Raw genomic sequence first — 13,772 nt, 5'->3', positions numbered from 1 at the left:
GGGCGTGAGTGCGTGTGGGAACGAGTGTGTGTGGAAGTGGGGGTGAGGGCGAGCCAGAGCGACCGCGAGGCTGTGAGAAAGTGGGCGAGTGTGCGAGGGCGCCCGGCCTGGCTGTAGGAGCCGCGGTGGCGGAGGAGGAAGGAGGCGGCTCCCGGCATCCCGACCCCCTCCCCCTTCTCCGCGGACCGTCAGCCCGCCCCGCAGCCCGCGCTTCCCCCGGAGGCCCCAGCTGGGCTCCGCTGGCCGAGAGCTAAGGAGCAGCCACCCGAGCCAGGTGAGCGTCCGCTCTCTTCCCTCGCCCAGGGTCGGGGGTGAGGCAGGGACGTGCCGGCCCCGCGCCCGGCTCCCCGCAGCGGGCGGGTTCGGCCGAATGGACTCGGCGCCGAGCGGGGGGCTCGGCCGGGGTGGGGGCCCGGCTGTGCGCTCTCCTGCCCCGGGCCCGGAAAGGCCGGGGGTCGTTTCAGAGCTGTGACGGTGGGGAGCGAGGCAGAACCTAGACTCGGGTATGCTGGGAGGGGTCGACGATGCCGTGTGCCTGTGGCTGGGAGGACTGTGTTGGAGAGTCAGCGACCTCGGGCGTGAAGTACGGTTTTCCTGTTGTGAGGGGGTGTGGTAGCCCTGGGAATGCGCTGTGCTAACCTGTCCCCAAGAGTGTGGTAATCTCTGCTGCCCCTGTTTCCATTAGACAAATTCCTGTGGTGTGACCGAGGGAGGAGGATGTGGTGTTCCTTCTGCAGTCGTGATGTTTTTAATTCCATGTTTTCCCCCTTACGTGTAAATTTTAGAGAGTGTGACAGTGATTCCTCTTTCCTTTGACATCCTTTGAATAAGAATAGGGTGACAATATCATTGCCTATTTTGGTTGACTTTTTTTTTTTTAAAGCATTTGACCCTGTTGCAACTCTTACTTCCCCCTGCTCCTCTTTAAAAAAGCCAAAAAGGGGGTAATTTCAGATTTACTGATTTATCCTTATGTTTGATATCAGATTTGTAATCCCAGTATTTTATCCCATTTGTGTTTATGAATAGAGATGGGTCTTTAATTCTGTTCTATGAGTGAAGTTACACTAACCGTGGTGAATATATTTTCGATGTAAATTCTTTGTGTGCTATTATTTTCCCATTAATTATGAAATTGTTCCCACATCTTTGCTGAGTTGGATTAAATTCTCAATCTGTATGGAAAGTACACGGGAAGCTTAGTATGGAAGATATTCCTTTTTTGTAGGCTTGTCATATTATATTTACGGACATTTTAATAACTAATTAAAATTTACATGTTTAAATCTCATTTTAATTCTTTCACAACATTAGGTAGTTTAAACGTGTTTTTTTTTTTAAAACAATTCGTTGTCAATATACTTTAAGATATTCATTTGGAATAAAACACTCTCTGAAATTCCAATTATGGAGATTTAACGTTTATATTTTAGAACAAAAAACTAATTTAAAATATTAACAGTCATAGTTAAATTTTTTTTTCTAATGGTTACCGTGCGTTATTTGGTTAGTGTGTCAAAGGGGAGGAGACCTATTTTGTTTTGAGGTAATCTTGTTTATTCCTTTCTATCTTGGTTAGTGCTATTAATTTCCTTCTTTCATGTCATAGATTTAGTTGTTAGTTTGGCAACATGGCTGTTGATGTTTTTATCTTTTTCTGTCTCCCTTTTTTTCTCTCTTGTCTTCTCTTACCCCCACCAGGTGCTGGAGTCTGCTTTTCAGGGAGGGGGGCAGTCTGTGATTCTGAAAAAAGAGCCAAGAAGGGGAACAGCAAATTCAGTCACTTACAATCCTCCACTCAGTCAAGAGCCACTTTTTTTTTTCCCCCGCCTTTTCCCCTGCAGGGGGCAAGGAGCTGCATATCTAACCTTTAGACTTTTGGCTACCAGCTAAAATTCCACTTATCTTAGTTTCTGTGGGGATAGCTTTTAAAATTTTTTCTCATGTTTCCTTAGAGTCCCTATTGATAGCATCTGGGGGTGGTGGGGAGAGTGACATGAAGAAACTATCCTTTTTATTTTTCCTTCTCATTTAGTTCCCTTTTCCTCTCCAGAGGGAAATTGCCAGCAACATCTTTTAAAAACTCTACCCCTTCTCAGCTATATTGTGAAGAAACACACTAAAGTGAATATTCTTTTTTCCTATGATCAATGAACACCAACCAAGCTTCAGGCATTAGTTTGTTGGGGCACAGGATGAACCAAGTCCTTTAAAATATCTCCCAATTCTTCCTTTGCCCAATTTGTATCCACCTGGGATTTGCTACTGGGGTAAGTCACTGGACTGATTTCTCAAAACTTCTCCCCACCCTTTGAGCTGAAAGACTGAACAACATGAACCCTGGAAGGGGTTGGGGGAAGGGGACAGAGCAGAACCAGTTGTCCCACACTTTGGGAAGTAGCCTTTATCATCTTCCCTTGGGGAGCAGGCATAGAGACCTAAACTGAGAGAAAATGGGTGGAGGAAGAACTTCTATACCCACGAACAACATGTGAAGAGTGAGAGAAAACCAAACATAAAGTAAGGAGGGTGAGTTTTTATTGTATGTTGCTTGCTGACAACTGTTTTGGGGGGTACTTTAGTGATATGGATTTGTAGAGAGAATTTATGGCAGGTTAGTTTAAAAAGTATTCTCTGCAAATGGGATTAAGTTATAAGCATATGAGAAGAGACTTTAGAAATTGTAATAGATACGTTATTTTAAAATCTGAGAGAGTAGATTGTGATAGGAACAATGAAAAATATTTTTAAATGTTAGCTGTACTGGCATGTGTCGTTTCAAGAGGCTGAATAGGGGAGATTAGGTACAGATGTTGGGGAAATTGTCTTTCATTACTTGGGAATTTTCCTGCTTGTCATATTAAGGGTTGTTAAGAAATAATGTAGTACCTCCAAAAATATTCGTACATAATGTATTTTAGATTCATGTGCCATATGTATCTGTGTATATATTAGGTTTGCAAAAAAGAAAGACTGACTTTTGGCTTCATAGTAACTAAATGCCATGGCGTTATTGCCAATGTTTTCTTTTCCAATGCCCGCCCCCGCCCACCCCCCCTTTTAAAATTGGCTTGGAGGACAAAAGCCACAGAGCTCGCCAGCTCTACTCCCTTAAAGCCTGGTCTGCATGGAACCCTGCTTATATCTTTTTCCACCTTTTACTGAAATTGTATGCGCGCCCTGCCCCCCGCCCCCGTTAATTGTTAGCAAAGCTAATTATTTCAGGATCAGTTGTATAGTGATGATGGAAAGTAGCATTAGGCTTTGGTTGTTTTTTATAAGAAATACAATTTTGACAGCCATGTTTAGATCATATGGGATACACATTTGCCTGGTATTTAATATTGAAAATAGCTATGGTTTTTTTGATGCTCTCTTAATGATTTAATATAGTAAACCCCTTTAACTCCTAACCCTTAACTTTTGTCTGTCATATGTGAGGTTCTGTGTTGCCCGCTAGAGATAACAGCAGAGAATAAAACAGGGATTGTCTTCATTGAGTTTATAGTTTAATTTTATTGATATCTGTACTTTTCATTTGTCAGTTCCCCCAGCATTGTCTGGGAGGAGTCTACTAGATTCTTATATAAAATTTGAACCAATTTGTGAATTGATGAATTAGCAAAACAAATTTGTATAAACGTTGATATGCCCAATTCATTTTTACTACTTTTCTAAAGTGGTAATACATCATTACCAAGTTGTGATTAAAAAAAGAAAAATCCAAATCTACCTCTTACTTAAAAGTTTTCAATCTATTCAGCTCCTTATCTATTCTTTTTCCTACCCCCTTCCCCTCCTCTCTCTCTCCTTATGATACTTGCTCTTGGCTTCTGGTTCTTAGGAATAAGTTCTCCAAAATAGAACATGGGTTTGCTATATGAGACTAGTTCTCTGTTACTGCTCTGCTGTCCCATATTTGATAGCATTTTAGACCTTGATATATCTTCAGAACTGCATCTTGAAAACTCATGCAGGTTTGCCGAAATAACAACCTTGGAATTCTGTGATGCTTTGGAGTTATCAGTTTAGCTATATCTATAAATATAAAGCCTTCAGCTTGAGTATATTAATAATAGCTTTCCAACTCTTTCTCAAAGTAATGTTCAATGTTCAAAGAAAATTTGGCCCAACATTTAACATGTCAAATGTAATGAACTTTGAGCTGTACTGTACATTGTGTCTCAGGAACATTTTTCAAATCTTGTGCCATGTTCTAAAGATACTTTATATAACCTTCTGTTGAAAGAAAACTATATGTTTTTAAGCTTAATATGTTTTATATACCACTTTCTATTGGGAATTTTAGTAACTAAGGAACAGGAAACTTAACATTTTTTCACCCTTTAATTGAAAATGTGTAAAAATTTGCATGTTAATTTGCTCATGACATTTCACTCCCCTTTTCAATATTTTTTAAATTATGGTAAATCCATATAACATAAAATCTACCATCTTAATCATTTTTAAGTACACAGGTATATTGTTGTGCAACCACCACCATATCCATCTCTGGAACTCTTCATCTTGCAAAACTGAAACTCTATACATAAAACAATAACTTCCCATTCCCCTAACCCTCAGCGCCTGATAACCACCATTCTATTTTCTGTCTCTATGAATTTGACTCCTTTAGATACCAGAGCATAATGTCCTCAGGGTTCATCATGTTGTAGCATGTATCAGCATTTAATTCCTTTTTAAGGTATAGTCTGTATATACTACATTTTGCTTATTTATTCATCTGTGGATGGACATGAGTTGCTTCCACCTTTTAACTATTGTGAGTGATGTTGCAATGAACATGTGTGTGCAAATACCTCTTTGGGACTCAGCCTTCAGTTTTTTTGGACCTAAAAGTGGAATTGCTGGATCATATGGTAATTCTATTTTTAATTTTTTGAGCAACCACCATACTGTTTTCTATAGCAGCTGCACCATTTTATTACGTTCCTACTGACAATTTGCAAGGCTTCCAGTTTCTCCACATCCTTCCCAACACATATTTTCTGTTTTTTGATAGCCATCCTACTATGTGCGAAATAGTTTCATGGTTTTGATTTGCAGTTTCCTAGTGATTATTGATGTTGAGCATCTTTTCTTACTCGTAATGTTTTAACAATCAGATAATATTTTAGCTCTGTGAGGGCTGGGACTGCATCTGTTTTGTTTACCATGGTATTTTAGGTAAAGTGCATTGTAGACAGTCAAATATTAATTGAATGTATTACTTAATTGAATGCTTAGTTTTGTGTACTTAGTTATCTTGTTAGAATCTTAGTTTTCTGTGATTACAAGTGATTTTTGACTTTGAACAGTTTGCTTTTTTTGAGGGAGATATATACAAATACTTCTCCAGGGATGTTGTGAAAAGGAGCTTAAAAATAAAATGATCAAATGTAAAATGATGATCTTATTAGTATAAGAATATAAGAATAAAGTCTCACTTACAAACATTACTTGTTGACATGCATACCTCGATGTGAAGGAAATAATTTCCTTTAGTTTTTGAGCAAGATATGGTAGAATCAGTGGCCTATAATAAAGAATCCACAAATATCATTGACATAAACAGGATAGCAGTTTATTTCTTTCTCTTGCAAAGAGGTAGTAGGCAGTCCAAGGCCATGTCTCTACACAACTGTTAAGGATTCAAGTTCTTCTAACGTGAAGTTTTGTTTTTCCTAGAGTTGACTTCATAATCCAGATGATTGGTTGGTAGAGTTGAAGCCATAACATCCACATTCCAGGTAGCAAGGTGGAGGAAGGGCCAAGGAAGAGGACACCACTCAACCCATTTCCAATTTGCTCCAAGAATACTTGTTGGTGGGGCTTGAGTGGTGCTTGCACCTGCAGCATTTACGCCGAGATAACTCGCAAATTACAGCCCTAACCTTATCCCCAAAGTTTGCCACGAAATATCTCACTTTTATTATTATATTTTCACATCGCTCTAGTATATCAGTCTTTGGAAACAAATGACACCATTTTATTTATAGCATTCTATTTTTAGTAGTGGTATTTCCATTTACAAAATACAGTAATTCTCGATCACTGAAAATGTCAAATCTTAGGAAACATAGTATTCCTATGTGTGATGTTAACATCGTTCTCAAATAGTCATTAGCCGGAGATTCATTTGATGAATCTGATTTATGTATACATTTTTTTGTTACATTAGGATCAGAGACAAGTTCTGTTTAGAAATAATCCTAAGAACAGTTCTTATATTCTGTTTTCGCATTGAAAACTAGTCAGATTTGCTTCACTCTCAAAGAGTGTGTTTATGTAAAATTAAATTAATGCTGTCAGTGAGCTGTACATTTTTTTTTCCTAAATGGGAAATAAGTTAAGTATGCTTCCTGGAATTTGCAGTGTAGTACTTTCACTCACCTCTCATTGGCCAAGATTTAGTTATATGACCATATCTACTTGTAAGAAAGCCTAAGGGATACAGACATGGCATTATACTTAGCTTAATGTCAGATATCTTATTACTAAAGAGTACATAGAAAATGGATATTGTGAGGCAATTGGGGATCTCTGCCATAGGGTGTATGGAACTTGAAGTCACTTGGGCTCTACTACCTTCTCATTATGTGAATTTAGACAAGTTAACTAACCTTTCTTCTAGAACAGCTTCACTTGCCAAATAAAGACAATAATGTGTCAGGGATGGTTTTGAGGATTAAACGAGAAGATAAAAATAAACTGCCTAACACAGTATTTGGACATATACCCACTCAAAATGTGAATTTATTTTTCTTATCTAGATTCTCTTCGATATCTTTAAGTGTAGTACAAAGAGCTCAGAAAACCTGACTCCTAGTCTTTCCTCTACTATTGTGATATCTTGGGCAAGCTGTTTCTTTAAAATAGGATAATATATGTCTGTTCCTCACATAATTATATGACAGTAAATGAGAATATATATGTGGAAAGTATTTTGCGAACTGTAAATAGAGAATGTATTTAACTTTACCTGAATGCATTGTTTTGCCTTTATGCTGCACGTATTTCTTTGTAGGAATGGGAATTTATAGGCACTTGTCTATATATTCCAAAATATTTCCTTATCTTCATTGCTTTTTCGGTTTCTGTGTAAACACTCATGTTTTACCATTATTTTTTTTCAGTCTTTTGGTAAAGGGACCATATTGAATTTGGTTAGGAAAATCGTTATCTTCTTATTTTTCACCTATGATCATGTATATAGCTTTTTAAAAAGGGTATCATAGGTGAAAGAGCTATAAGAAGGAGAGTGTATGAGTGGATGTGTTATGCAAATTTTGAGAAATTGGATGTTTGGTCTGTTTTTGAGGCATCCTCTTTCGAGTATAAGGAGAGTACCATGAGGACTGTTATACATTTCTTTTCTGTCCCTGGTGTAGTCAGTTTTGATTAATATCCAGCCCCTTGCTGCTGCTTTTGCAGCATTCCAGTCTACCTTCAAGTTAATGTAGTAAAGAAAATGACATTTTATAAACTTAGAACACAAAAACAGTAATATTATTTTAAGTGGCATCTTAGCTAAAGGATATGATTTATATAGGAACTACCTGGTTTCAAAGGGATATTCTTTTGTGATCATTTATTGATGAACATTATTAGTGGGTAATGGAGTAACTGGAATAACACTATTATTTGGGTGTTTCTGAGACTCTTCTGAGCTTTTCATCTTAATGTTTATTTTTTGTACCTTAAACAGCAAGTCAGATCTACTTCTGACAGACTTTTGGATAAAGTAAAGAAAAGGAAAGAGAGTAAACTTTCATATACCAAATTATGTGTTGCGTTTAGGGGAGCAGTTGGGAAGAATTGGTGACAGTAGAACTCACTGAGAGAAAAAGCCTTGGTATACAGATTCTTGCTTAAAAGGTGAAGTATCACAAAGTTGACGTTAAAAGGTACAGTTTTATTATTAAGTTACATGACACGAGAGAGAGAGTGCACGTGCACAAGCTATTAATTTTAGGGAATTGGCTAGTGCGATTGTGGGACTGGCAAATTTGAAATCTGTAGGACTGGCCAGTAGGCTGGTAACTCAGGCAGAGTTTCTCTGGGAAATCTTAGTTTTGCTCTTTAGTCCTTCAACTGATTGGATGAGGCCCACCCACATTATAGAGGCTAATCTCCTTTACTCAAAGCCAGTTGACTGTAGATCTTAATCACATTTACAAAATGTATTTCACAGTAACATGTAGACTATTATTTGACCAAACAGTTGGGCACCATTGCCTAGCTAAGTTGACACATAAAATTTAACCATCACAATAGGAAATCCAGGTGTTGGAGCATGTTTGTGGTGACTAAAAATAAAAATTCATATTTTTACTTTCTCAACCGAGGTAGTAGTGGGTGGCATTAATTAGGGATGCCTAATGGCACATAGAAATATGATCTGTAATTCAGTTTAGAGTTGCTGGTGAGAGAGATATTCAGGTTTCAATGATAATTGTTGAAACCTGGCTGAGGATGACATTTCTAGAGAAAGGAGAGAAGGGTTTAAGAATGAAGCCCTGAGGATTATGTACAGAAGGAAAGCTGTAAGGGAAAAAAGTCACAGAAAAAGAGCCTGAAGGAGTGTACAACTCAAGATACACGTGTTATTTTTTTTCTATAAACCTGTTCCAACTTCTGTATTTCATATCCAAGACAGAATGATGTCATTGAAAGCATTCTCTAGGAATTGCCAAACGGAGTAAATTTAGTTTGTGTATTAGTATTTCATTTTTTTTCTCTACCCTTTATTCTTTTTCAGTCTTTTGATTCTGAGTTCATATGCTGTGTCTTATCTGGAATAAAGAATTTTCCTAATAGTAAGAGATATCTGAATAATCTTCAGATGGTAGATTGTGATTTTTTACCAGAATAATTACTATTGTGAAAGGGCCTCACAAGAAAAGTGAATGAGTCACTTTATGATTCACATTTAATTAGCCTTACCTAGACTATTTGAAGATGACAGTGACTTTTTTAATGGTGTGCCTATCCAGAAGTTTGCATGGGAAAACTATCTCTAATATAAAAGGAAATTCTCTTTGAATTTCTCTTCATTTCAAAAAATATACATTAGTAGTTATCAATAGTGTTTATTTGGTATCTGATGTTTACACATACGTTGTTTTCCTTGATACTTGGGAAATAGAGGGTAGAAATTAGTTGATCTGAGTTTACGTTCTAAGAGGAGAAATACTGTAGTGTATATGTAGACATTTGCAAATGCTTTATTTATCTTATACTATTGGAGAACACTTTTTTTTTTAAACTTACATATACTTTACTTGATTGAAAGCTTTCTTATGGTACATACAATGTTTTATATAGTCGATCTCTACTTTGTTTACACTAACTTCAGCGAGTTGTATTTGAGTTTTTTATGCTCAAGATGGCTCAGTTGCTGCTGTTGGCATTGGTTTGTTTTCTTTCAGGATCAAGGTGGATAGTTTCATATAAAATCTTATTTTTAATTCTTTGGCAATTCTTTCCTATATTCTTAGTTTTGCATAATTATACCTACATCGTGGAACCAGCATCCTAAAGTCCCCAAGATAAATCCTCCCACGCCAACATCACAGGATCTTCTAATTCTGTCTTCCTCTTCCCAGGTGCCCTGGTGCCGCAGGGCTCTGGTATGGCAGCCATGTGGATGAATTGGCACCTTCAGCTCCACCCTCAATAAGCTCTTCTTGTACAGATAACTTATTGAGTAACCAAACCTACTCCGTTAAATGTCAGAGGGGAAAAAAAGGAACCATTTTATTTTACAGGGGACTCTTTTCTCTATTAAAATAGTGACTATAATTTGAACTTTTTTTTTCTTAAGATGCAGGACTATCATTTTGGTGTACTTTTGGGCTCCTGGACTGCATAAATTTATTGTTTGCTTTTGACTGCTTAGAAACTTTTTTGTTTTTTCTTTTTCTTTATGTTACTGGGAAAAAGGGAAGAGTAGATGTTTTAAAATAGTAGGGGAGGAGGAGGCTATCAGAGGAGGCCCGCTGGTCCTTTCCAGGCCCTCTGCCCCACAGGAAGGCATTGCTGGCCAGACCATGAGGGTGGTGGTAGGGATGATGCAGAGCCTCTTGTCTTTGGGGTTGGAGAGTCTTCATATGACCATTTCTTGGATATGGTTAGATGTGAATTCCAAAGGAGTAGCCTTAAAAAGTTAAGCAGCCACTGCAGCAGCAGCCCTGGGCACCAAGGATGGCCAGCCCCAAGTCCTCCAATGGAAACAGGAGTGGCCATTGGGTGGAGAGGTTGTGCCCTTTAATTCCCGGTCAATAAACTGGTCTGGACAGGTGTCGCTTGGAGATACCAGCACCAATGGAACCACGATTAATAAGCTGAAAGTCGTTAAGAATCAGATGGGCTCTTTACAAACTGGGGATGTCATCTTTACAAACTTGGTATACAGAAATAATGAGTTGGAACACAGTGTGGCATACTTCTATGACCTTTACATGAAAAGCAAGGCATAACAAAAATCTTTTGAAGCTGATAAAGAAAAGGTATTCTATATAATTTAAAGATACCTCGGTTCCAGGTGAGGTGACTTCCCTTGAGATCCTGCCATGTTTCCTGCCACTTAGGCGGGCTTTGAGAAACCATAGCCATCGAAACTAATGTCACCCCTTTTCAGCACAGCCTCTACCTCTTTCATAGAGTCTTCTTTTGCAGGGCAAGAGCATTCCTCCAGTTCTAGGTCCGGGGTACAGGCACCCCTTCTGAAAGATTGTGGCAAGTGATATCTCTAGATTGGCTTCAACTCTCCCAGACAGAAGGAATATCATTTTCCTTGTTCAAACCCCATTTAGAGAATTTGGAGCCCATTAAAAGGAAAATGAAGAGATGGGGATCCTAAACCAAACCTGCAGTTTGCTGCATACTGATGTAGAAACACCCAAACTTTATGCGGCTGTGAAACCAGATGAGATAGAGATGCTCATGTGCATCTCAAGTTGCATGCCTGTGTGGAATGGCAGTCCCGGAGTGCTTTCACTGTCCTAGCACAAAATCACTGGAAACACCATGTTGTGTTGCCGTGGTGACCTGGGCTTTTTCTGAGAGCTGACATATCAGTATTGGCAGAATGTTTCTGCTTCTCAGTTGCCAGTGGCTGTAATGTCCCATCCTGATTTCTTTTGGGGCCCGAACTGCTGTGCTCATGCAATATTGTTTCATACAATGAAATTCAATCACATTGGTGAATAGACGATGTTCAAGAACTAAGTGTCAGAGGAGGCATTGAGATGGCTTCAGAGTGTCAAGAAAAGGGTGTTTCAAAAACTGCCCAATATAACATTTTATAAAGCCATTTTTCCAGTTCTCTCAAGGGAAATTGGAAATCTCTACATTAGGTACTATGGTGTGACTTTTGTGGAGCTTTTCCTTCTAAGAGTGAGACCCTTCCTAGTGGCCTGGGAGACCCTGTAAGGCCACATCCCATCTTCCTAGTGTGTAAGTTGAGTTATTACCATATCTAGCCTAGGGCTTGAGTGGGCGTGTTCTTACCCCAGCTGTGCAGCAAGGTCACAGAGGGCCAGGAGGCTCTGGGCATCTCCTTTGCTGGTTACTTGAGTCTCGCCCTGATGCATTACCACAGCTGAGAGCTCCTTCCTACCCCTTGCTTTTCCACAGCTACAAGCCCCTTTCCTGCTTTCCTGTTTATCTCCCACGTTATTTTTGTTCATTCCCTGCTTTCCAGTGACTGATACCTTTGAGGCCAGGGGTCATGAAGCAGGTATGGCAGGCCAAGGTTTGGGGTGTGTATGTATTGTGGGGTGCCTATGTCCCATGATATTCTGGTCTTAACCACTGTGGGCATCTGTGGAGCAGGCCCTTCTGGCTGAGACCCTGGGGAGTGCGTGAGGGGTACATTGGGGACAAGTTCTAGCAGGGAGATGGTGGAAGCTGGCTGTCAAGTCAGTATGGCTGTTTCTTCCTCTAGTCCTTGCCCTTGTCCTTTCCATCTGTTAGTTTGCCATGTCATCTGAAATAATAATAGGAATTTTATTTTTGAAAAAAAATTCTTTTGTTGGAATCACCTGTTACGTTTGTTAGTAAAAGATAACTTTTCACTGCGTCTCAGGAAAATGAATTTCAACTGTTATCTTGCTCACGCTATATATAAACTCTGAGAAACAAAACTCTATTTGTGGAAGAAAGTCCTTTTTTGCATTCTAGTAAACAAGCTGTGTTTGTTTTAAAATCTATTTAAAGAAAGAATGAAAACACTAAGAAAGAGCATGCTGTCCTGACTGAAATACACAAATTTTAATGAAAAGACTTCGGCATTTATTTGGTTATTTAAAGTTCTTTCCCACATTCTCAAATTATTTACTGTGATTAAAGTTACTGTGTAAATAACTTCAGTGTTAATGCTCATCTAGCATTTTTTACATACCTATAAATGTTTATAATAAAATATACATACAACAAAATAAGAGAAGAAAATTGAATTAAAAAAACTATAGGTACTTCAATATATATGATGAGAGTTTGTAGTGATGGGAGAGCTATGGGAATATGGGGAGAGGTAAATCATTTGAAAGTAGATGATCAGATTAAAGTATATTCATATGTAATATATGGAATGATATTGAAAGCTTATGATAAGTGACCTGCTGTAATTATAAAACTGCAGTGCTAGCTTATTCAGTAGAAAATGAAAAAATCTAATTTCAGGGGAGGTTGTCACTTTCCGTATTTTTAGTGGTGTAAAAATTTTTAATTTGCACGGGAAAAAGTGATGCTCTTATTATCCTGTTTCTATAGTTAGTATGTAATCAGCATCTATTTGTGTAACAGCCAGAAATTAAGTAGATTTCTTGATTTGTATGTGTATTTTCTCTTCCATCTAGAAAGAGTTTACATTCAGGAGGAAATAATCCAGAAAAAGGAAGAACAGACAGATCAAGATGTGTAGCTCTGTGGCTGCCAAGTTGTGGTTTTTGACAGATCGTCGCATCAGGGAAGATTATCCCCAGAAAGAGATCTTACGAGCATTGAAGGCCAAATGTTGTGAGGAGGAACTGGATTTTAGGGCTGTGGTGATGGATGAGGTGGTGCTGACAATCGAGCAAGGAAACCTGGGTAAGTCTATACTAAGTAATGTTTTGGATTTTTACTTAGAATATGGTGAATCTGCATGTTTTGGGAATAATTAGGACAAAGGAATTGTTAATAGCCTTATCATACTAAGTATTATCTAATTTTAAGAAATGGAAATGCCAGTATTTATTAAACCCCTTATAGTATTATTTAGGAAATAGTTGGAATTTTTGATTAATTTTCAGAGAATACTTAATGGGTTAGTATTGTTAGCAATAATGTTGGGTAAGGATATAAAATAAACATTTAAAATATATTCTAGATCACTTACTTGCTTTGTGACTGGAATCATAATGAGGCTATATATTTTAATTTCCTCATCAATAAAATGGAGACAAGTGGCTGTTGTGAGAATTAATATTCAAAGTACAAATCTTCTATTGTTGAGTAATTTCATTCACAGGCTGGTTAATAGACCAGAATCTTGCCTGATTAATAACATATGATACCAGAGATTTAAGTAAATAGAATCTCTTTGGAAACATTTACTCTTTATTCTCTGCTCTCTTAACATCTATTTCATTCTTAGTACCTTTCTACACAGTTATTGTTGCTTTTGAAAGAAATGCTTTAGAAATGTTTCTAATTTGTTTCACTTGAGTGAATAACTACTTACTACCTTTATAAAATAGATAGACACTATTTTCAGTCCAGCTCTC

The 13,772-nt window shown here is 38.1% G+C and overlaps 1 protein-coding gene across 16 annotated transcripts in view; it reads left to right on the top strand.

Moving 5' to 3' along the window:
* The first annotated feature begins 6 nt into the window (after window positions 1–6).
* The window catches only part of RIMKLB (ribosomal modification protein rimK like family member B), a 36,049-nt gene continuing 22,283 nt past the window's right edge, over window positions 7–13,772 (top strand). For 11 of the 16 annotated variants that reach the window (XM_023533997.1, XM_023533994.1, XM_023533993.1 and 8 more), the window contains exons 1-2: window positions 7–274; window positions 12,864–13,095. In XM_023533997.1, the coding sequence (XP_023389765.1) occupies window positions 12,921–13,095 (175 nt within the window). In that variant the 5' untranslated portion in view covers window positions 7–274; window positions 12,864–12,920. Of the gene's footprint in view, window positions 275–1,701; window positions 2,530–12,863; window positions 13,096–13,772 lie in introns of all 16 variants that reach the window. The other 5 variants (XM_023533998.1, XM_011365772.2, XM_023533989.1 and 2 more) reach the window with 4 other exon arrangements.

Source organism: Pteropus vampyrus, unplaced genomic scaffold, assembly GCF_000151845.1.
Source record: "Pteropus vampyrus isolate Shadow unplaced genomic scaffold, Pvam_2.0 Scaffold116, whole genome shotgun sequence".
Taxonomy (NCBI): domain Eukaryota; kingdom Metazoa; phylum Chordata; class Mammalia; order Chiroptera; family Pteropodidae; genus Pteropus; species Pteropus vampyrus.
This window is presented reverse-complemented; position numbering and strand designations above follow the sequence as displayed.